We start from the raw sequence: 25,386 nt of genomic DNA, 5'->3' as shown, positions 1-25,386 counted from the left end.
ACAATAACTAAGCAAGCCAATGTGAGCAGTTGAAAGGAATACTTGAGATGAACACTCACAGCTATCACCTTTTCTTTGATACCACCAACGGGAAGAATTTTACCAGTGAGAGACAACTCCCCCGTGAGGGCTACGTTCTGTCGGACAGGCTGGTTGAGAGCGAGAGAAAGGAGAGCTGACACTATAGTACCACCCGCGCTAGGACCATCTTTGGGAGTCGCACCCTAAAAATAAGGTCTCTCAATTAAGTCTACGGTTAGAGGCGCCACTATTGTGTAATGTCCTTAATAAATCAACTAACAATGCAACACGAGCTGATATCTATGAATATATTAGTTGCCGTGGCTGATATGTAAATCCAAACCAACCGAGCTTGTGGCTAACGACAAACTAGGCAAAACCACGAATAACTATGACATACCAATTTTAATCGATACTAGAGTAGTATGCAAGACACTTTGTAACAATTTACTATCAAATTTATAGCTGCCTACAAATCACTCACTGCAGTTAAAAAACAAAGCTGCAACCTAACAAATACCATTTACAGGAAATCCATAAAATAAGTTCATGGCTTTTCAAGATACAATGGCAGCAGAAAAACTTACAACACAGACAAGTAAAAGTTGATCTTTCTCAATACTTTAGTAATACGAGTATACGATAGTAGAAGTATGTATAGTAGTATATACATATGCGAGTCCATTTCATCTGTTTTGAACCAGTGGCCCAGTTTTTGCTGCCATTTCCTGGTTCAGTTACAGGCGGAGTAACGTCCATGATGGCAGAGCATTAGTTTTTGCACACATCTTTGGAGGGCAGACATTATATAGGCAAAGGTTTTGGCCAAATACTGGCAAGAATCAACACAAATCAGTCGCAGAAAAGTGTGTGGGAACAACTCCAATCTTGAGGTGAATGAGCAAACTCCCGAGGTCTTTGGAAGAAGACCCGAGCTTGAGTAACCATTACGCCCCATTTGGATTAACAGGGATGAGAAAACAATTTTATGTATATATTATATATCTAACCGTATGTATATCTAACCAGACGGTGTTTGGTATGAAAGTTAAGTAAACGCTATCCATAAAACTAATTATATATATATATACTAGCTGTTTGCCCAGAGTTGCCCGATTAATAAAAAAACAGCTTATAAACAGTGGCAGGTAGGGTAGTTGCCATTGACTAAGTAGGCTACAGTAATTAGTCAACGGCAAAATTAAAAAATTGGCTAATATGAGTAACTTAAGCTAGTAACTTAAGCTTGTCTAAATATTAACGATAATAAGAGCCATGAAGCCAGCTGATAATTGGTAAGTTATGCGTTATAATCTCCCAAACAATCAATTTTCAAGCGTGTTAGTAGTAACCAATAGCATTTTTGCAAGCGCTTAAAGCGTGATTATATCAACAGACAGATTATATAACGACTACGCGTAACGACTACGCGTAACGACTACGCGTAACGACTACGCGTAACGACTACGCGTAACGACTACGCGTAACGACTACGCGTAACGACTACGCGTAACGACTACGCGTAACGACTACGCGTAACGACTACGCGTAACGACTACGCGTAACGACTACGCGTAACGACTATGCTCTTTAGACATATCTAAACGTATCTAAACACATAGTGTAATAGTATATATGGATCCATATGAATCTCAAAGTTTGTTTTTCGTCTGTCCAGTTATAGCGATAAAGTTTTAGAAATGAAAATTGTGCATCAAACTGGATTTAAACTCACGAAGATTGCGACTGCAAGCTTGCAAACAAGCACGAGCGTAACCACAAGGCCAAGCCGTTCCTATAAAATTCTTTGCTCTAATCATATACCGTATATCCTTTTCGCGATTGCATACTACAAATTTTTAATTAGTACAGTGCGCTCTTAAGTTACGATGCCCTGTTGTGCCATTTTTTGTCTTACAATATGGAACACAATGTTTTTCCGTATTTGCCATACGAGGAAAAAATCTTTTTGACTTTTTTCTGCCATATAATATAAACAAAAATTCCTTTTGAAATTAAAATTTGGCAGTCAGTGTACTGATTACGTCGAAATAACGAAAATGCCGGTATGCTATTCACCGAAATTTCTCTCACAACGCCTGAAAGACATACGATGCTCTCTCTCATTTCAGCGTTATTCGTTATAGTGAAACGGAAACTGAAAACAGATAGCTGATAAAATTTTAGCTGATGACAATGTTGAAATTTAGCAACATAAATACTAAAACTTAGCTTTAGGTTCTAGTATTTAAGTAAGCTAAATTTGTTTAAGATCAATTTAACATTTAAGCCTGGTTTCCATATGACAGCGCAATGGTCGTGCGCAATGCATTTCTTGGGCCGCGATGCAGTGTTTCCACATCGCGCATAAGCGCCATGCTTGCATTGGACAGGGTGGATAATTTCCTTACTTTTTCGTAGGAGAGACATATTTCTTCGGAAAAACAGCCCTCCGTTGCGAAATTGCGCTGTCATATGAAAACCAGGCTTACTCTTTCGTACGGGAGACCGATTTCTTCAGAACACAGCCCTCTGTTTGAATTGTGGGATAGGTTGAAAAGGTCTAGCGGTGTATTGTGGGATACATCATCGCGCGCACCTTTCGCAAGGATCCATTCTGTTGGATCCTTGCGATCAGCATACGCACGTCACACGATCGTCGTGCGTTGACGTTTCCATATCACAACTGGCCCACGCACGACGTCGTGCGCTTTGTTGCGCGCCTTGCGCTGTCATATGGAAACCAGGCTTTATGTTATACGTCTGTCTCGAAGGTAAGAACTCTCTATGTTACGTACTGTTTGTAATACATAATAATCATAATCCATCATAATCAATAAATATACTAAAGTTACTGTATAGTAACTGTTTTTATACATACACTTCTAAGAGCTAATTGTTAGTATTCAATCAACAAATTCAGGATTTTTATTCTATTTGTCAGTTTGTATTAATTTGTATCATTACCGAATCATTTTCGATTGTAATCGTAGCAAAACAGACTTTATTTAGCTTCTTGCTAATTATTTCACATTTACATTTAAACACCTTTGCAATTGTTTTTTTTTTCTCTTATTTTATATCGATTGCACAAACCCTTTTTCTATGGAATGAAGTTGAAAAGTTACAGTTGCTTGAAAAAGTTTAAAAACCTTTACAGTTGTTCTATTTTTTCTCTTTATTTATTTGAACTGCACAAAACACTTTTTCCATGGTACAAAGTTTGGAAGTTAGAATGGTAACTGTTATTATATGTTAAATACAAATAAATCTACTGTACAAAAATTTGTTTATTAGCCAGATGACGCCAGGCATTCACCTAGTATTCATATATTTTATATATATACAATGTATGATAAAGGCGTGGTCACACGAGCACCGAACCGACGTAGGATCGGTTCGGAGGCTGGTTCGGTTCGTGGCACATGTCACACGGCATCTGAAGTCACTTCGCTTCTTAGATACCATACGTATATAGACAGGACACGGTTTCATTAGTAGCCGTTATGTATTTGAGTTAAATATTTCTATTGTAAACAAAAAACTTTGAGAAACAATTATAAATTATAATTACACAGCAGATTTATCAGAAGATCGTTCAGCTGCTCAAAATAAATCACTCGATACAAATATTTTGCCAACCCTACCCATCAAGCTGAGTACATAACAAACAAAAACAGTCTTTATAATAGTACTGTGGTTTTACATAAATAAATCAGTCAACGATACTTCATCAGGATGAATATGACACATTACTTATATTCTACACAAAAAAATCACAACCATTCTTTTACATTTATGCAAAACTTAAGTGCAACATCTTACATTTATGCAACACAATCACAAGTCTGGGTGAACCTTGTCGTAAATTGCTTCATGTTGTTTATTTAACGAAATAAAAGTATCGTCCCATTTTTTTTAACTTTACTCACACGCACGTAAGGAGAAATGTGACGCGTGCTCGCTAGAATTCTAGAATTTTACCCAGCCAATAAGAGCAAGGGTTCGGCCACGAAATTTCGAGCAGTACCGAAATGGTTCGTTTCGGCTAGAAGTGTCTTTGGCCGAACTTTTTACAGCTGAGAGCGACATCGTTTTGCGTCATTTAGTTCGGTTCGGTGCTCGTGTGACCACGCCTTACTACGGATAGCACTACGCCGTGGTGCTATCCGTAGTAAACAGCTACCCATAGTAAACAGCTATGCATTGGAAAATATAAACAAACACAACCAGAGTGTTGAAAAATATATACATACGAGATATGATATGTATAACACATAATTTAAAATAATGCATAACGTACACGAAAACCTACCAGGTATCAAATATATTATCCTACCAAGCAACATGAAACAATCACTTTTCTTGGTCCTTCTTTGTGCTGACTAATTTACCCACTAAAATAAGCCGGGTAGTAAAATACAGAGAGGAGAGATGAGAGAGAGCGAAAGGGAAAGAGGGAGAGAGAGAGGGAAAGAGAGAGAGAAAGAGAGAGAGAGGGAGGGAGAGACATACCTCAGGCACATGCAAGTGGAGATGACCATCACTCAGTACTGTATTATCTTTTTGCACTCGTGAGAGAAATGACTTAGCGAAGGTCAAGGCTATTTGTGTTGATTCTTTCATCACATCTCCAAGATTTCCTGTCACCTGGCAAAACAACCGGCGGTACACTGACAAACTCTTAGGAACCTGGGCTATCCCCTCAAGCCAACTGTTAACAACCCAAATTAAGTGATAAAGTAGAAGTTGGCGCAATTTTGAACAAATAGACTGTTACGATTTTTTAAACGAGAATATGATGAAGAGGAAAACTTACAGTAAGGTTTCACAAACGAGTGAGCAGGGAGATGAAGTCAAGTTTAATGCCATCGAACAAGAATAACATTTCTGTTGATTCAATATATAAGATTATCACATACAAAAGCTAAACTTGAATTGTTAAAATTTTTTTTCAACTAAAATACAAAACAACTAACCTCACCCACATTCAGTCAACCACCTCTTGACTAACCAAAGTTCATAGACAAAGTCGTAATGCTGCATAGCCTCTGATCCATACACAACATAAGTCTGAGACGAGTATATACAAATTAAAACTGACAAACCTGAAAAGAACCTTTATTAGCCTCAGAATCATCAGATGCCTTACTTGCCACTACGGGATGTTTCAAGGTTGTCTCAATGTATAGAGTTGAGCCACCTGAAAGAATAATCAAAGTAACAAAGGCCGACTACAGCGCTTTAAACAAGAGCCACGATCAATGCTTAACTTGATAAGACAGTTGTACAAATGAGGTGTTTGAGTTTGAAGTCTCTCCAGCTGATTGTAACTATAACTAAGCGCTTCCAGAATGTTCTATCCTCTAAAGTTCTGCAAGGCAGCATGAAAGCCAGCAACAGAGCATGCATCATCAGAACAAAGGCAGACTTACTAAACCTGAAGGACTGTATGCATACACATAAGATGAGCGGATAGGTTGATAACCGGTATAAGTAGATGATTCAGAAACGTTGCTAATTGATAACAGTGAGCCTCCAAGTCTACAGAGCTATTCATGTGCTTTCTATCAACTTCACTTCCGTAATGCTGAAAATAAAGTATCTTTTATATTTAAAAACTGCCAAAGTGATCTTATTTATGCTTTACGCAGGGCAACGACAATCCTAAAAGCGAATTAGCTGATACACAACCACGATCAAGTCACAATTACCATCAAGAAATTTTTTTTACAGAACTAAGTTACCCAAGTGGTAATCTCAGCCTTACAGTTTGAAAATCGACAGAAGAGTCAGTTATGCGGAACACCTAACCGTATCAGTACATTCTAGAGCACATAGACGTAGAGCACATAGACGTAGAGCAAATCTAAACGACAGCAACTTACATAATCTCATGCATCTGTGAAGTCATCAGACAAACTTTGAAATAAGTTAAATAACCACCAATATTTATTAGTACAGTAGACACTCCTACAACGTACGACTCGCTACAACATAAATTCCACTTAACGCAAATAATCGATGTTTAGTTTTTGCTTAGTACTACAAAAAAATTCACTGTAATGTAAAGTGGCAAGCCGGTGAAAACTCTCAAATGCGATTTGAACAACGATAATCTCGTAGTTAGGTCTAAAAATCCCTTTCTCTCTTGCGAGAGAAAACGACGTACAGGGTTATCTCTATTAGGTATATATCATAATACCTTGGCAACCTAGCGTGCCATGAGAGATCATCAGATATGTTGATAAGTGACCGAGCAAATATTCAGAAAAACTTGAAGGCGATTGATTGGTGCAGGCCCTAGAGTTTCAGTCTACAAAGCTAAATGTTACGAGTTGGAGGCTCATCGAGCGGTATCTTTTATAAATCCAAACAAAAATATATTTTTGTTTGGATTTATTTTACACATATCATAAGTTTTTATTATTTTTCCTTTAAAGGATAGACATTGTCTAGAAGAAAAATGGTGAAAATCTCAATGTAAAGTGACATGGAAAGTGTGCACTCCCTTTACCTTATAGAGAAGCTACCATAAACACGCACCATTAACTGAGTGAAAGTGATAAGGAAAATGAGTTACTGTACAGCTATAAATTAAAACATCAAGTCTAATTTTTTTTTATGTAGACGATAATAGGGTTGAGTTTGGAAAGATCTAGTAACTGATTAGGTAATTTACATGTATTTTACTGTTCGTAACACATGAAATCCATATAGCATAAACATTACAGGAACAGATTATTTATGTTGCAGAAGTGTCCGTAGCAAGTTATTTGTTAGTTAAGTCGGGCTATTTGAAGAAATGAAGCAAACAGCTACTAACAATACGAAGGTGTCGCTCAAGCTCCTTAAGAGAGAAACAACATCAAAATAAAGCAGGAAAAAAAAAACAACTAACCCATAGATGTCCACGCCAGTCCGCATACGACACCAGGTGGTGTTGCCTCATACAGCCTATCTTTTATGAACAGTGGTTTGCCGACAAAATCAGACAGGTTGTCTTCAGATATGCTTACTTTCTCACACGATTCACTTACTATCTTGTACGCCGACTTCCTGTATATCTAGTGGACAAAAGAATGATGAACACTAACAACTCTGCTAGATTATGCACAATTTATATGATAGCGAAGTGTGTACTTGGAGAGAGGCACATGATGACCAGTTTAATGCAATCAGCCAGACAGAAATATTTTACTAGCTCACCTAACCAGAGAGAACTGTACCACAAATGAAAAATACTACATATAATTGCCACAAGTACTGGACTAGCTTTTAGGCTGTATGAGGTGGCAATAGGCCACCGGCGTATGTAGTAAAACAGTAGGCCGTGTTCAAAAATGAAATTCAATTACTTTTTAATTTAGAGTCAATTTATCAATGAGCTAATTTACTCATGTAACTAATTCATGTCTATAATAGAAGGCTGATAGACCATGAACAATAGGGGGATGCTGGCAAACAAGGCAGATACAATATCATAAACTACCGTAAAACCTCTATTTTTCAACCCTTCTATAATAGTCCCATTCTATTAGAGGTGGCTTTCAAATAAAGGTGGCGCCCAAATAGAGGTTTTACAGTAAATGTATAGCAGAGTGACTTACCTTCTCTATGTGTTTTTGTAGATTCCTCACTCCACTCTCCCTGCAGTAAGCTCTAATCAACCTCCTCAGGGCCGCCTCATCCAGCTCCACCTTATCCTCCATGCCACTCGCTATGGATATATTCTTCATAAGGTGCCTCTGTGTGGATATTCAAAACAAGTAGATATACTCTCTTTTACACAAGAGCACTTTTGGACATAACGCCACAAGCACGGTGCAACTACCAACTTTCTTAGTTTAGTGTCAAGGAAAACGGTTTCAGTGAGACATCCAGCGGTTTTGTGAGGCGTTATAGATCATATGCAAAACGCAACATTACATTTTTTTGATGAACAACAAAGGTTTTTTGTTATTCACTTACACCTGTGACAAGATTTACCATGTACAAAAACACCTCACCCTTGCAGCTATCTCGCATTTCATTTTATCCTCACAAGCATTTATCTTTACATAAAGAGGTTCTTAAATTCGATAGATCTTACGGAAGCAATATTCATCTTCTCATCTTCTATATAGCCTGAGATCTCTATCATCTCCATTCTATCACGAAGAGGGTCAGGTATATGGTCTATCACATTTGCTGTACATATAAACAGAACCTACAACACCAACAAAGCACCGACTACCAACACCTACTAGCCTATCAAATAAGAAAAAATCAATCGAATTGAAGCAGAACTATTGACCCATACCTTGCTTAGATCTAGCGGAATATCGAGGTAATGATCAAGGAAGTTGACATTTTGTTCAGGGTCTAGTAACTCGAGAAGAGCGGAAGCGGGGTCGCCTTGGTACCCTTTACCCAGCTTATCGACCTGCAAGAGAAGATAACTAAAGCATAGACAGCAGTTGGTATAAGTAGTGTGTTACAGTACAAATAGCTGCAACTGCGCTCAGTTAGGAAAAAATGAATAGCGTTGCACAAGGATTGATCCCGGGTCCTTTTGCATTAGCTAGTAAAAATATGTAAACTGGTCAGCAAAATTTTGTTTTGTAACTCACCATAACTAACAGGGAAAACGCCATAAATCAACAAAGAGTTAAGACATTAATCTGATGCTTTAAAACTGATAGACGGGAGGATGTGTTTAGAGTGAAATCATATACCGATGCCTGACCAATACATATGACAATAGCAATATATTGAGCCTTAGTTAATAACGCCTGTCCTATTCTGCCAGAGATGAATGGGTTGTGACTATCGTACGGTGCCCAATTAATTATTATAATAAATACATATACTGAAGTATTCAAATAAAACTATATATATATATATATATACATGTATATATATATATATATATATATATATATATATATATATATATATATACTAAACTATGACTGACTAATTGTAGCTCATTTGTAGAAGTCTCACACAAAGCACAAAAAGACACGTTTTGTGGTTCCAGAATCTATGGTTCAGAATCTGTGGTTCCGAATCTTATTGTCCTTAGTTGCTACTCGCTGATGACAGAAACTCTTATCTCTTTGATAAAATGCATAATAACTTCCCCGAGTCAACCGTGAGTTGATTCAGAGTGAAGTTTTATGGATTTTAACTGAGTCAACCCCTTGGCATGCTATACTGTACAGATGCTCTTTTCATAGACCTAAAGACATAGTTTTTCTGCAAAGTAACCTTAGACAAGTTTGCTATGCAGAAAAACATGCCATACTCAAAGTTCTGCACCAATGTACACACTGTCAAATATTGGAGATACAAAAGCCATTATAAATAGCCAAGTTGCAGTTTGGCTCATGAATGTCTATCAATAAATCTCTTTGTCATTGTGTGTCTGTGTGTGTCTGTGTAACCACTTTGTGTTTCTACGTTTTATGGCTGATTTTATTTAAACTTCACAGGCATTCGCTCTGTGTCTTCCGCCAGGTTGTTAAAAATATTTCATTTTAAAACTTTATCTAGTTCCTGAGAACCAGACTCTTAACCATCCACCTGCAAGTTATCTGATTATCGGAAAAAAAGAAATCCTGGGCATTGTCGGGCATACTTCTAGTTATTGATATACCTAACACAACATCCTGTCAACAATTATCAGAGAATTCAAACGAATGATTAACAGTAACCAAAATGTAAAAATCAGTAACTCAGGCTACGCTCACCTCATCAATGAGAATTAGTGGGTTCTCAGTCTTGGTTTTCTTTAAGCATTGAAGCACCTTACCAGGCATCGCCCCTACATATGTCCTCCGATGACCTGCAAACAACCCTCCATAGACACACGACCTTGACCGAACAATTCAAGGTTAAACTAGTCAGATCTCTAACTAAAACGCTGTCAAATTCTTTCCGCTCCTGTACCACAAAGATACCGATGCATTGCATTACTTTGAGGAGTCGACAAGCAGATACTAATAATATATATCATCTTACTAAACACTCAATACCTTTTGAAAAGAAGATTTCTGCAGAACGCAGTGTGTGCTGGCTTTATTATTGTATTGATTTTGTCTGCACATAATTGTTGAGAATCAAAAATCTTGAGTTGTTCATTGTACTTTTGTACGTCAAAAACAACAACACAAACAACAAAACTGTAAAAATAAAATGTGAAATAAATGAAAATTACAAAAAAGGCTTGAAAGTGTTAACTTCTCAATTGAAATTGGTGAACAGTTGAATAAAGTTCAGTTCTATTGGTTACAATCAACAACCCTGGCTGAGATCAATACTCTCATGACACAAGCTTTCCAAATTATTAGCGTAAATAAATGAAGATGGTTAAACTTTACTATAATAAGGGCCGTGTCCGCCTGTCTGAAGCCATGCTTAGAGGCTAGAAAGAAGTGCATCGTGTGGAAATCAAACTCAAAAATTTGGCTTTGCAGCCAGGCACCTTACCAGCTACATACACCACTAGGGTACTTTGCTGCATTGCAGAATAATTGTACACATACTTATTACACAGAATGATCTCTGACTGTGCACGGGACTGTCAGCGCACTAGTAATAATATAGTAAAGGTAGGTCAAATCCCAGTTACACACACATTTGACATAATGTTACTTCTGAGCTACTAGCTGAGTAGCTGTGTATTGGTAGCAAGCCTTATTCTTACTTATCCATAAAATGTGAGTCTATAAAAAAGGCTATAAAAAAGTATGAGAAGAAATCACTTAAACCAGCACCATATACGTTATTTTTACAAATAAATGAGAACGACAGGTGTGAAACCGATGGCAAGGGAAGACACCCATTGCATATGTAAAGTGAATGCAGTTTTTGGCTCTATGCTAAGGAAACCTATAAAATCACAGTTTTCCTTGACGCCACGCCGCCAAGCCTGCATGACCTCAGATGAACAGCGCTTCCACACACTATTATAATTATCACTCAACTCAAGATAGGAAAGTTTTGCAATCTTATACACACTGGGGATGGCATGCCACTAAGCATGATGCAGACAGACACACATGATTAACTGCTTAATATTGCAGCTTCCCTAAACATAGTTATAACAGAATCACATGTCTGCAAAGAGCTTTGGATACTTTTTCATCTTCAGGTTTTGGTAAAAAAGCTAATATAATATATTGTGTACAACGTATATCATCGTCGATAGTTATAAAACTATAGCAATTATGTTAAATTAGTACCCTGACAGTCCGTTGCGCTGTGAGAGATTGTCAAGTGTAACAAGTATCAGCATAAGTATTCCTATATGTGTGAAGGTGTCGATTGGTGCAGGTGTTAGTGTCGATATAGGAAGCTGGATGTCATGAGTTCGAATCCTTGATGATGAACTCCTTTTTACAACCTCCAACCATGTCTTCAGATGGACACGAGTCTTATTATAGTAAAGATTAGTACCCTAGCGGTGCGGGGTGCTGCGAGAGAACATCATGCTTGCCAATAAAGCACAGAGAATAACTATGTGCACAATAATTCTAAACTCCTGGAAGACGAATGATTGGTGTGGGTGATAGTGCGCCTTGTGGTAAATCTGAATGTCATGTGTTCAAATCTTGTGTGAAACAATCTTTTTTCATTATTCACCTGCAGCTTCAGACAAACGGACACGGCTCTTATTATAGTAAATATTATACAAATTAAGCAAATATAATTTCCTCTTGTAAAAAGTTGAGTATGAGTGAAAGTAAAATTAGGAAGAAATATATTTGACATAAATTTAATGTGCAATAATTACGCAATGGATGGTGTAAAACATCCGGAAATTTCGTAATCAGAGAAAGTGCCAATCAGTATAATACAGTAGTTGTTCTTTTGGTTCATGTTAAACTCGGCCATCATATCTGATCTCCAAACTTGCCTGAAAACACTCCTTCAGTAAGGAATTTAAGAACTTTGAATTTTTTAAGGAACCCACCTTTAATCTCAGCCACATCCGTCATACCACCAACACTGAAACGGAAATACTCTCTATTGAGTGCCTTGGCTATAGACTTGGCTATCGAAGTCTTTCCCGTGCCAGGAGGTCCATAAAAACATAAGATCTTTCCGTGTGTGTGATCTTTGAGTTTGCTGACAGCTATAAACTCCTGCAAAAATGCAATACTCATTGATACAAGGAGAGGTGAACGTGATTGAAAAATCCTAGTTTTGATGTTATTTCAACAATAGTCCGTCCAGTGGCCTGTAGACGTCCCTACGTGACTTATGGACGTTTCAACATGGTCAGTAGACATCTTAACATGGCGCAGACGCCCTAACATGGCCCAGATGTCTTAACTTGGCTAACAGACGCCTTAACATGTCTAACAGACGTCCTAACATGGCACAGACGTCTTAACAAGACTAATAGACATCTTAACATAGCCAACAGATCAGCACACGTCAATTTCTCAATGTGCTTAATGCCAGAGTTGAATGAATGGCAAAGGCCATTGACATAAAAATTGACAGCAGCCCTCTGTTGAGAAAATTGAGAAAATGAGGTTGAGAAAATGCCAGAGGTTGAGAAAATGCCAAAAACGATCAAAGGTTTTTATTAGCAAAAATCGTTGAAACTACATGGATACCAGAGAACCTGCCAAGTCAATAGAGTATTAATAGAATAATTGCAGAGATTTCTAAAAGAAATCGGGCTTAAAAGGCAGTCAGCCAATTAAACTATGCCAACTGTTTGAAATATGCCATTGTAGTACTTGCACTAAACGACAGTGTTAAGCCAAATTTGATTGGAGCCAAGAGATGGCTAGTTACCCAGGTATCCCTGCGTACCACTACATGCCTTCAGGAACATGGCAGGTAGGAGCAGGTGTTACCACTTCATTTACATAACTGGTTCCCTGACACTCAAACTATCCTCTCATGCTGTTTTGTAATTTTACATCATTTGCAGTACTATATAGGTTAAGAATGGTATTTAACAAGATGAAACTATTACAGTAAAACTATAGTAAAACTTATAAGAGACAAAGTTTTTTAAAATGTCAGTTGGCCGATAGCGGGTATATAACACTTGCACTGAAGCAGATACTGTAGTCGTATGAAATAAGATGCAGCTATCTCGAGCCAAGTTTTCCTCGAGCCAAGTTTTCCCCAAGCGCAGATGTAAGTGGTAACGTTTTTATTGCATATCTTTCATGGTATATGTATGAGCTCAAACTCTAGAGCGCTAGTGTTTGTTTGGAGCAAATTTGCATTGCTCAAATCTCATAGGTTAGTCTTATCAGTGCCTTATGCACTGCTGAACTGCTTAAAAATTACAATAAATGTTTTCGTCATCCCGAGTAGTCTAATACAATGGCTTGTACCTATCATCTTGTGGAGTGTGCTGGCGAGAAATTATCCTCCACACAACTTCAACATTTAACAAATTGTCATCAAATGTTAGTTAATCTCAGAAATTATCTCATTAAAGCATGCTCCGTGTCATGAAGATTTTCATATACAATTTTTAGACAGCCTAGCTAAAAAAACGATTGACGTTAACATAAATGTAATGAACAATAAAAGCCTTTGAAGGTGTGATTAAAAATCCCAATTTTACATGGGGCATCGCTAAGAACAATTTTACGTCATTCATCGTTCAGTAGAGTTACACCTAGGTGGTAGTCTATAGTCGAGTATCATCACAATGACATGTCACTTTGTGTAATCATGTCCGAATCCCCTTCAAAAATATTTAAGACGCAATTTATTGTCCAACTAGCGAACTAAATGATAGATATAATGACAACACGACTGTTTCTACCCACAATCTACATACCGTAAAAATTCTAATTGACCGCCACCTCTATTTGACCGCCACCTCTATTTGAGCGCCACCTCTATTTGAGCGCCACCTCTACTTGAGCGCCACCTCTATTTGACCGCCACTACGAGAGATTTGAAAAAATAGAGCGCACTGGCATTCAATTAGAGGTTTTACGGTAACTGAAAATATTGAAATATTGTATCATTTTTGAAGATGACAATATTTATTATACTTAAGCTCTTATATTTCAAGGTTAATTGTCAGCCAAACAGCTTTTTTAGGTTTAGGTAATAGGTTTACATAAATGTTGACATTTAGCATCTAATTCATTCTGATATTTTTAAAATCACCTTATCGGTACCTTCAGAGTACTGTATATGGTTCTAAGGCTACAACTGCTAAATTTCATGTGCAGGCCAATCCCTGGGACACCAATCCTCCATTGGGAACTACGCCAAATATAATTTGGCCTCAAAACCAAACTCCATTCCAGTACCAAGGAGGGGTGGCGCCATGGCCACACTACAACTTGGACACGCTGTATCCCGCATGTATACCACCTCAAGGTTTGCCCGCTACAGGCCCATGCAACAAGCCTACCCGCCCCCGCACAGCCAACACCGATATCAGTCACAGCACAACAGACAGCAATACCAGCAGCGATGCCGATAGTATCACAGACTATTACAAGACATACAACTCCAACTTGAATGCAAACGGAGAGCAGCCGAGTACATGCCCATGCTGTGGCAGCAAGACAAACAGGGCTATACAGAACTATCAAGGTTGGTAGATATGAACTTGATTGTCAACAGTCAATGCTTTTTGAAGAAAATTAGACCATGAGACAAAAATAACATAAATATTAGTAAAGTAAAATAATGCGTATTGGTAGAACTACCGAGTACCCGCGGCCAGCAAGCATTCTTTTATCGATATCGAGTAGTGGTTGTTTTCATAAAACAGCTTCTGAACGAAATGTTAGACATACACTTGATTTTTAAAGCTTTAGCTGACAACTAAATACAATAGCTGCAAACTATCAAAATTACTTTTAGTCCATAGAATAATTCAGTGTTTTCGGAATAAGTAGACGATTCTAACAAATCTTTAATAAATCATAAATTTGTTGATGGAGTCATATTTTTGAAATACTCCCTGAGCAGTAAGCAATTATCGATTCATCTGTAGCAAGCAATTAGCAATTCACCTGTAGCAAACATTTAGCAATCCACCCTAGCAAGCATTTAGCAATCCACCCTAGCAAGCATTTAGCAATCCACCCTAGCAAGCATTTAGCAATCCACCCTAGCAAGCATTTAGCAATCCACCCTACCAAGCGTTTTGCAATCAGCTAGAAGCATTTGGTTAGCAAAAACAATAGTGTAAGTCTCTTTTAATGCAAAATATACAGAAAAATGACTTTTACTAGTATCACTTTAAAAACCAGATTACCTCTGGTATGCGCCTTTATTTAATCAACAAGCCTTCATAACTTCCCACTGATATGAATAGGGTGCAGTAGTTCATTGGCAGTTGTGAAAAATGATTTCCACATAGACATTAAGAGGAAATTGATTGACTCTAATGTGATGAATACGAGAAAGGATGCACCATGGAGCTGGTCTATAGATAGGACATAAGCTATTGAACGATAGGAAGTAGGCTAAAGTGTATAACATTTCAAAAACATTAAAAAGTTTCTAAATTTTGATATAGAACGACACATCTGCCATAAAGCAAGCCATACAAGCCATACAAGTCTGCCCAATACAACAAAACTCATTTATTTTGATGGCCCCTGAAAAGGCTTCCTTCAAACTGAATAGCCTGAGATTGTAGGATAGGCTAATAGTAAGCGTTGTGATCATAATAGCATGATTGTTTTTATGGAGAATAAGGTAATATCTAAGGAGTGAGCACCATTCGGCCATTAATAATACTTCAGTGATGTGACATGACTGCTGCCATTTTAACAACAGAATACGACTTTGGCAAGGGCAAATGTAGCGCTAAAACCTGAGAGACAACGCAAAGAGAAAGGAAGATAAATAGGTATGGCTAGGTTTGAGGCTCAAGCAGTAATAAGCTTTCAATAGTTTGTTTCTATCGCTTGTTTTGCATGCTCTTTTTTTATTGCCAGTCGCTATAGGTGTGCAAATAATGAATAATGGTTAGTGAGATGCCGACCCAAAGCACCAACACCTAGTTACAACACCAAAAGTCAAACCTGATTACAGGTCTAGTGCCAATTTCCACATTCAGCGAGTCTATCAGGAATCACTGTATAAACAGAGCGCTGTCCAAAGGAGTTCTAACAAAGCTAACTTCTTGCCCATCTCGATAAAAAATTTTGTGACACATGTGCAATTTTAATTAGCCTGTGACCGAGATTGTGTGCTGGCAATTGACCAATAGCAGATCCCGATACTCTTTGATTTCTTAGTGTAACTGTCGTGAAAACCTAGTTTGGGTGCAACTAGGCTAGTTAATAATTCGTTATTAACAGGAAATGTATGCGTCAAGCATCGCTTCTACATTATGAGTGTCTGCTCCATCACTATACTAATTAACAAAGGCTACGGTTAAACTTGTCATCCGTTACAAATCATAGAACGGCTCACTAACTTGCATGGCCAATTCCTGATCATTAAAGGTCACAAATGCATAAAGTGAGCACACTTTTGGAGACCTGAGCATACGTGAATGCAATAAGAACAAGTGTTTTCCTTTTTATAACTTTGACAAGTTTGAAAGGTTTTAATTTGAGAATTTCAGAGACAATTACAAACAATATTAGAGTTCCATGTGCTTACGCATTGTACTTTCACATACTGCAAAACCTCTAATTGAGCGTCACCTTTATTTGAATGCCGCCTCTAATAGAAAGCCACTATATGCGAAGGGTTGAAAAATACAGCACCATAACACTCAGAGGGTTTTACAGTAGGTTGGAGTATTTAGCTACCCATTACTGATATTTTCCAATAACCATTTCATCAACAAAAAAGAGGCATTTTACGATAAATAAATTTTTTGGGCATTGACTAACTAATAGAATAAAAAACATTTTTTTGAACATCAATTGGATTTGATAATAACGTGTTCACGCGCGCTTTTTAAAATAACCTTGGCACTAAATAATGTACGGTTCTTTGGTCTTGTATTAATCCCATAACAATTTGCTGCAACAGGCATTCAACTCTCACCTGTTATATATGTAATGCCCGACACCACTTGATACTCTTAATACTCAGTTGCTCTGTAGGGGTATTTGGAGAGGACTACAAAAGCTTTGACCCAACGATGACCTCAGAAAGTCTGATGACCAACAAATGCAGCACAAACACCGACAGAGCCCTGGCATGCGTAGACATGACAGCCAGCTGCGCTGCCAGAACAGCTCAGAGCACGATGAAGACATCCGAGTCGACAAGCAGTAAGACCCACCGCAGAGCCCACAGAAATAATAATGCACAGTTGTACAACAGTCCTACAGGCAAGTCTAAATAATGATATTTACATCGTTTGCACTAAAAGACTACACGAATTTGGGGTTTTCTACTCCTGATAAAGCATTTGTAAGGTATAGACAACCTTATCAAATTTATAAGCATCGAATAACTCCTAACATATTTTTTATGTTTGGATATGAATCTCCATCAATGTACAAAACCAAACCTGCAACCATAAGTGGCCCAATAATGTGTCTTTGAATATAAATAGAGCGGATAAGCAACGTTGAAGTCAATTCTGGCACTTCCATGCAACTTGGTCATGCGAATACGAGAGATAGAGAGACAGCCTGTTTTACTATATGTGCATGTCCATAAATAATAATTTGCCGTTTAGGGTTATTTGATGCCAACTACATATGCACATTTGCTCCCATTAAAAAATTATTTGAATTAATTGATGCAGTATTTTCTTGGCTTTCAGATAATATAAAATTTACTGCTTTCAAAATAGTAGTTCGGAAGATATAAAGCGCAACTTGCGTAAATGATGGGACATCACAAATGTCCCATCATTTACGCAAGTTGCACTTCATTGCTCCGGAACTACTATTTTGAAAGCAGTAAATTTTATATTATCTGAAAGCCAAAAAAATATTGCATCAATTAATTCAAATAATTTTATAATGGGAGCAAATGTGCATGGGTATTTGGCAACAAAAAACTCTAAATATCAAATTTTTATATGTGGACATGCCCATATACATCATTTTGGGCAAGTCTGGGCGGGCACATCATTTTTACTGAGCTCTTTTACCGCGATCAATTTTGGTCAATCTTAATTTTCAAATATTCTGACAACGAGACTGCCTAAAACAACAAACGATATATCAACTGATAGAAAAAATCAATACTTTCTGTTAAAACCAACTAAAGTTTGACGCAATCACATCTTTAATTCACACATAATGTACAGAGTTTTTTTCAACATTTTTTGATCAACTGACAGCACAAAGATAAGAATATGTTGTAGGACACGAGAACTATACAAATGACCCCCACATGGCGCAGTACCTGCAGCAGATGAAAGCTTATCAACAAGCCTTAGGTAATGTCATGGCTCAATATCCAGCCAATCAAAGCCCAGAGCAGATAGCTGCTAGAGGTTACACACGAGAGAATAAAAACAACCAAAGAATGCAAACACAAGGTATGATGCGCAAATGCTCTATTGGTATTTCAATCAACCGAGTTTGAGTGACAAGATGTTTACCGGAGTTAGAGCAGCCAATTAGTCATGCCAACTTTTCATAAACAAAAAAGCTGATTCTATAAGTGTCGTTGCCCTTTTATGACTTGTCATCAAAAGACTTTTCTTCATAAAATGTTTTAAATTAAAGAACTTTAGTGAACAAGATACCGATAAAATTATTAAAGTTATTAAAATTATTATTAAAATGATTCAACAGAAATTTGTCCTCATTAATCGCTAACTTTGAAAGACTGCAAAACAAGTACACATGTATCAAAGTTGTCTGTCCACATTTTGAAGTGCAAAGAGCGGACAACTACCAGCCTATGACAGGAGTAGATGGCGTACAAGCTGCTTATCAGCAGTCAATACAGCGGATGAGAAATGTGCAGGCAATGATGCAGCATGCTTACCAGCCCAACCAATCACAGCCATACACAAACATGCAGCCAGGTGAGCTCAACCAATCACAGTTTAAAGCCATCTTTGATTTTAATTTTCTTATAATGATCACATATAACACGCTTGGAGTACATAAAGTAATTAACTTTTGTACGGTATTTCCAAAAGTTTGATTCATAAAAAGAAAAACGTAATCCTACAAATATTCTTTGATACTGATTTGAGACATAAATGATGATGACAGCAATATTCAGTGGTACATTTTTTAATAAGTTATTGATGATATATTGGAGCATAAATCATAAACATCATTTGAAGTTTGTCAAATACCTTTCCTACCTTTAAAACGAAGTTCCACCAATCACAAACTACTTGCATCGAACAATCTAACAATGTCTTGAGTAGCTAAAAGGCTAGTACAGTCAGTCTCACAAATATTATTCCACTTTTCTACCTGGTGTTCAGACCCGAATATTCAGGTTTATGAATGAGCTGATACCTAAACATTGGCAAGGAAAGTCTGCTAATTTCCTTTTCTCAACGCTCTGGACACATCTTTACCAACTATTAATCTAACATTTGACCGAGTGTGTGATGACTAAACCGCTCTCACTAGCCTGATACACATAGTATACACATACTAGGTTTTTGCCTGGTTCCTTATTGGGTCTCAATTCTAGCCAATCAAAAGACTATAAACAACTGAATACAAAGAGAAAACTACACTCAACATTTATTAGATATCTCAGCAGACCTACTTACTCTCCGCTGAGTTATATATACAGTAGACGCTCCTATAACGTAAATAACCGGTTCCAGGAGTGTTTACGTTGTAGGGAATTTACGTTATAAGAACAGTAAAATACATGTAAATTGCCTAATCCGTTCCAAGATCTTTCCAAACTCACCCCTTTGGCCATGCAAAAAGGAAAAACTTAACTTGACTCTTTTAATTTGTGGGCTGTATAGTAACTGCAGAATTATTGGTTTGCATCGTTAACTTTTCTCCTTTTTATGATCAATCTCACTGGTTTTACAGACCATGATTGCGGTAAATTTACAACAAGTTGATAGGGACTGCACATTTTCGACGTTCATTTACAACGATTTGCTTATTTTTCAAAACAACAAAGGTTATTCTGCAAAGTAAAGCTAATAACAAATATTTTGTACGTCTACATAAAGGCAAAACAACAAAATCTTTTTACTATAAAAAGCAGTTCTACCTTTTCGTCGTTTGTCACTATTTAGTGGTAAAAGTTAGGATAAAAATAATTTTCGATGACACACCAACTCGTGGCATTTAGATTGGTAGACCAACGGTGTAACGCCTGCACCAACCAATTGCCTTTGTATTTATGAACAATTGCGCAGCTATCCTTTTCACCTTTTAGTCGACACATTTAACGATCTATCACGACGAACTAGAATGTCACAAAAGTTATATATAATAAATTCAACGCTAAACACACGGCGTTTTTTCTTCCGCAAGTGCGACAAATTAAACTAACATTCAAATCGATTTTGAAAACTTGACGACTTGACACTTTACATTATATGGAATTTTTTACGTAGTAGGAAGCAAAAACTTCAAATAAATTTTTTACGTTATCTGGAATTTACGTTATAGGAGGTATACGTTACAGGAGCGTCTACTGTATATATCTCTACATAATATATATACCATAAGTTATCACAATTCCTACTCTTGTATGACGAATGGCACTGTGTTGCAGGCATGCAACAGGATACACCCTACTACTCTGGAGTTGTCTCACCCAACGCACAGGCTTATGCTCATACTAACTACCACTCATGACACCACCTAACAATTATTCTCTAGACCTCATTGTTGCCATTGACAACTTTGAAACATCATCGAGTCAAATTTGTTCTTTGTTTCTTGTCCGTAAGCAGACATGTTTTCAAAATGAAAATAAACCTTACCAGCACCCTTTTTTTCACATCCAACATGCCGTAGTGGTCTTCGTCTAGTATGGCCTTGGCAGATGAGAGGTCGAAGCTGTCCTCACTGTAGACTCCCCAGGGCAAAATGGTCAACCAGTCAAGGTAATTACGTGTGACGCTGTAATACAGGTGCATATATGACAACTTATTCACTTGAACAAAATGTGACGAAATGTAACAGGTATTGTGGTTACATGAAAAACTATTGGGTGCACGACTAGATCTCTGGCCGATCCACTAATTAAGTAAATCTTGTGAGAAGCGAACCACTATTAAATTTCAAGGAAGCCATATGAGCAACTGAGCTATTCTTATGACAAAAGCTAGACATCTCATATCCGTCTATCCTGGGCTGTTTCCCACCACACTAATGGTGCGTTTATACCAGGACAACTTGAAGGAGTTGTGTTTCCACCGAGAGAGTTGTAGTTGTGTTTCCTCCGACAGAGTAGGAGTTAAAAAGGCTTCTAGTCAGTTTATGATTTAAAATGGGGTTTTACAAAAACTTTACACTAAACCAACTTAAAATGCGACTATACAAAGTGTGTCACCCTTTTTCACCAATGAAATACGCTTATCAGCACAAACACAAAAGAGAGTCAATCAGTTGTTACATGCCGTATAGATGTATGCATAATAATTATAGTAATATCTAATTAGTATTGATTTTAAATATTTCTGGTGTAAAAGCACCTAATGCTATTTTCAGCTGATCCTATGAGAAAACAGAATAAACCGCCGTTGTATTTCCGACGCTATTTTGAGATAACATGATTAAATCCATGTTGTACTCCGTCAATGACGGCCATCAAAATCGCAAACATTTCCCATTGCAGAATTTCACTGATCTTGTGTCAGAGACTGGGATAAAGCCAATTCACAACGGTTTTTTTGTTTTACATCTAACCCACTTTGTCGGCGTGGAGGCAACTCCGATAAGTTTTCCTAGTGTAAATGGACCTTTAGGTAATCTTGTTATTTCACTACAGTCACATCTTGACGTACAAATTTTTTAGTGTACGATGAAAACTGCAGCATATATTTTGTGACATACATAGTAAGTTCCAATCTATGACAGTTAAATATTCTTAAAACGTTACAGCTTTGTAAGTCGGTTAATATGTACAATATGTACGTATTAACATATGTACACATTACTACAGGTTTTCTTCACATAATTTGGTAATGCAGTTCTTTTAACCTTCCTTTTATCATTTTTACATCATAGATTCCATGAAAACTAGAGCAAGTAAAAGTAGTGATGAAAAAAAGCAATGCTTTCCTTAGAATTAGAACAAGTCATAAAAAACATGAGCGAACACATTTAGATAGATTCTTTATAAAATACGTGTATCGAAATCTTCCTTGCAGTGATCTCGAGGAAAGAAGTAAATGTTCTGTGAAAACACAAACGCTGAAATGGGTGACAATGGACAGGATTACTGAAAACAAAGTTTAAAAAACATTGAATATGGAAATAAAAAAATAGAAACAAGTGGTGCTAATTTAAAGTTTATGTAGCCTAAGGTTACACCTCCATTCGCTTGTCTTTGATAGACCAGTAACAACAAAGCCTTATCAATTATTGCATTGATAATTTGGTTTATTACTAGCTGTATGCCCGGCGTTGCTCAGGTATCAAAAACAGCTTATAAACAGCGGCAGGTAATGTAGTTGCCAATGGCTAACTTGAGTAAGCTAGTTCCCTATTGCTAAACTTACTAATAAGAGCCATGAGAGCAAGCTTTAGTGATGTTGCGTAACGTAGAGTGCTATGCGTATTTCAAGAGACGTAACGATTCATATCGCCTAATGAATTCATGGTGTCTTGCGTAGCTTAATTGGTTAGGTTATCGCCTGGTGAATGGGAGGTTCTGAGATCAAATCCAGCACAAAGCGTATATTCCATTCCTAGATTTTAATAGCTGTAGCTGGACACACCGAATGACAGAGTTTAAGATTTATATAAATATATATATATATATATAGACGTATATTTTAGATTTTCCCATTTAGTTTTGCATACATGTACAATGTAGTTGTACTTTGCTCTCTAATTGCTTGAGTGGTATATATATAATTGGAATACAAACACAGAGCTTGTGTCACAATTGAACTAAGAACACAGAGCTTGTGTTATACTTGAAATAAGAACACAGAGCTTGTACAACACTTCAACTTACTTAAATTCAGATGACTGAGGATCAAGGAAACTCAATTTATTAAACTCTTCATCAATCACTTCCTGTGCGTGAGGAGGCAAGGTTTTGTCCTGAAAGAAGAGCGTAGTCTGTCGACAACACATCAGAGTTTAGATATTTTATCTTCCTAGTCTACTACACTCACCAGTCAGGGCACTCATCAGATCTCTACTAGCAACTAAACCATTAATCTACAACTTTCCATCATTTACTTTATATATGTATACCTATGGTACAGTACCTCACACTCTCCCCACATATCTGTATACCTATGGTACAGTATCTCACACTCTATCCACATATCTGTATACCTTATGGTACAGTACCTCACTCTATATCCACATATCTGTGTACCTTATGGTACAGTACCTCACACTCTACCCACATATCTGTGTACCTTATGGTACAGTACCTCACACTCTATCCACATATCTGTATACCTTATGGTAAAGTATCTCACACTCTATCATCACATCTGTATACCTTCTGGTACAGTATCTCACACTCTATCATCAAATCTGTATACATTATGATACAGTGTATCATACAGTTCCCTTCTCAAGCCAAAATCCATGATTTTAGTGCTCATCATCCACCTACTGATTTAAGCTTAATATATTAAGCTTAAACTCTAAAAAGACATCAATCATACCACAAGTCGCTTTTTTAGCTTCTCTTCGATAGTTTGCTTATCATCCTTTTCGATTCCGAGCTCCTTTTTAATAACCTTGAGCTGCTCCTGCAGCATGTACTTCCTGTGCTGCTTTTGCACCTTCTGTTCTACCTCCTTGCCAATCTTCTGCTGCAGCTTGCTCAACTCGTATTCTTTTTTGAGAAGAGAGAGACTCAACATGAGACGGTTTGGAATGTCTCGTTCCTCAAGGACTTCCTGCAACTCGGGGCTGTCGCCTGAGCTTAATGCCGCACCTGCAAATGAATGTGAGAGAAAGCTTAGAACAGACCAATCGTTCCATGGTATAACATCTAATGGGCTCGTGCTGAAACTAATTCATGTTTTCTAGCAGTAGTTGGACTAGAAGGTCGGAAAGGGAGTCCTAAAAATTTATAGCATGAGACATCATGTCTCTATGTCTACATAGCTACATACTGCTCATTGGCAGCTGCTTGGATGTGAAGCAATTAAAAGAGCATTGTGAAGTGATTTCTACATGTGCTTGAGAAAACAACACCTAAATTCAATTTATTTGCTGTTTAAAGAATCTGGATTCACATCTCGTTATTTGCATTATTCGTTATTATATCTATACTAGCGGAATATCTGGCGTTGCACGGGTATTAAAAACAGCTTATAAACAGTGGCGTGCAATGCAGTTGCATGCCACTTGCCATTAGTCTGGCACATTGCTAATGGCTAATTTGAGCAAGCTAGTATCCGTATTGCTAAACTTACTAATAAGAGCAGTGAGAGCAAGCTTTAGAGACATTGTGCCGTAACGCAGTCGCTATGCAGATTTTAACCTTTATAGCGACTTATTTCGCCCAATGGATCCATGCATCTCACGTAGCATAATTGGTTAGCTAGTCGTCTGGAGAAGGGGAGGTTCTAAGATCAAATCTTCTGCGATACGACGTCTTCATTGCAAGATTTTAATAGCTATAGCTGCACAGACCAAATCGTAGGTGGACAGACACTGAGATTTTTATATATAGATATTCGATAGCAGCTCTTACGCCAAAACTAGTTTTAATAAACTTTCAGCTGAGAAACTATTGAAGATTAACTAAAAACTATCACACAGGACTAAATGCTTGCTCCATTGGATAAAGATACAAGTAAACTGAGAAAAAACAAATTACACGCTGGTCAATTCTAAAGCAGATTTCTGTAAATTGCTGAAAGTCATTGAGGGCCCAAGACCATCTTGAGTCTCATGATCAATATAGAATTCTTCATGAGAAAGAATTAACAAATGAAATGCTGTAACTTAAACACTCCAAACACATTTACTCAATATTCAAACCAATGATACACAGTCTACATATACTGATACAGGGAGAGGCAACTAAGGACCAGAGGAAGTGCTACAAGGGTTTGTGACATACCTCTCTTATTTCCATTCCTAACCATAGACACATAGTCTTAAGCTAAATTTAAACCATTACAAATGGATAGCAAGTTATCTTGGAACACATCAAAGTGTTGGCTCGAAGGCTACATGGCATTGGAAAGAATAGTTTGCATACTAACAAGAATAATATATCATCAAGACAACTTAAAACACAGATACAGTTTCAACATAGATTAAACTTAAATAGCTATAGTACATTCATATG

General features: G+C 37.3%; 2 protein-coding genes across 2 annotated transcripts in view; one reads left to right on the top strand and one right to left on the bottom strand.

The window, feature by feature from the left end:
• Positions 1 to 25,386, bottom strand: part of LOC137404691 (lon protease homolog, mitochondrial-like) — a 37,239-nt gene that overhangs the window by 773 nt on the left and 11,080 nt on the right. Inside the window, exons 8-19 of the mRNA XM_068090922.1 lie at positions 23,744 to 24,018; positions 23,074 to 23,162; positions 20,870 to 21,008; positions 11,981 to 12,152; positions 9,756 to 9,850; positions 8,324 to 8,446; positions 8,114 to 8,230; positions 7,632 to 7,769; positions 6,923 to 7,088; positions 5,130 to 5,224; positions 4,537 to 4,671; positions 60 to 224 (exon numbers count right to left, since the gene is read on the bottom strand). Coding sequence (XP_067947023.1) covers positions 60 to 224; positions 4,537 to 4,671; positions 5,130 to 5,224; positions 6,923 to 7,088; positions 7,632 to 7,769; positions 8,114 to 8,230; positions 8,324 to 8,446; positions 9,756 to 9,850; positions 11,981 to 12,152; positions 20,870 to 21,008; positions 23,074 to 23,162; positions 23,744 to 24,018 — 1,709 coding nt within the window. The remainder of the gene's footprint in view (positions 1 to 59; positions 225 to 4,536; positions 4,672 to 5,129; positions 5,225 to 6,922; positions 7,089 to 7,631; positions 7,770 to 8,113; positions 8,231 to 8,323; positions 8,447 to 9,755; positions 9,851 to 11,980; positions 12,153 to 20,869; positions 21,009 to 23,073; positions 23,163 to 23,743; positions 24,019 to 25,386) is intronic.
• LOC137405421 (uncharacterized) lies at positions 15,744 to 20,766 on the top strand. Its single transcript, XM_068091675.1, has 5 exons — positions 15,744 to 15,868; positions 17,082 to 17,312; positions 18,302 to 18,478; positions 18,821 to 18,973; positions 20,659 to 20,766. The coding sequence occupies exons 2-5, from the start codon at positions 17,120 to 17,122 to the stop codon at positions 20,739 to 20,741; spliced, it is 606 nt and encodes a 201-aa protein (XP_067947776.1). The 5' UTR covers positions 15,744 to 15,868; positions 17,082 to 17,119; the 3' UTR covers positions 20,742 to 20,766.

This window comes from Watersipora subatra, chromosome 9 (genome assembly GCF_963576615.1).
Source record: "Watersipora subatra chromosome 9, tzWatSuba1.1, whole genome shotgun sequence".
Classification (NCBI taxonomy): Eukaryota; Metazoa; Bryozoa; class Gymnolaemata; order Cheilostomatida; family Watersiporidae; genus Watersipora; species Watersipora subatra.
The sequence above is the reverse complement of the archived record's forward strand: the minus strand, read 5'-3'. Positions and strand labels throughout refer to the sequence as shown.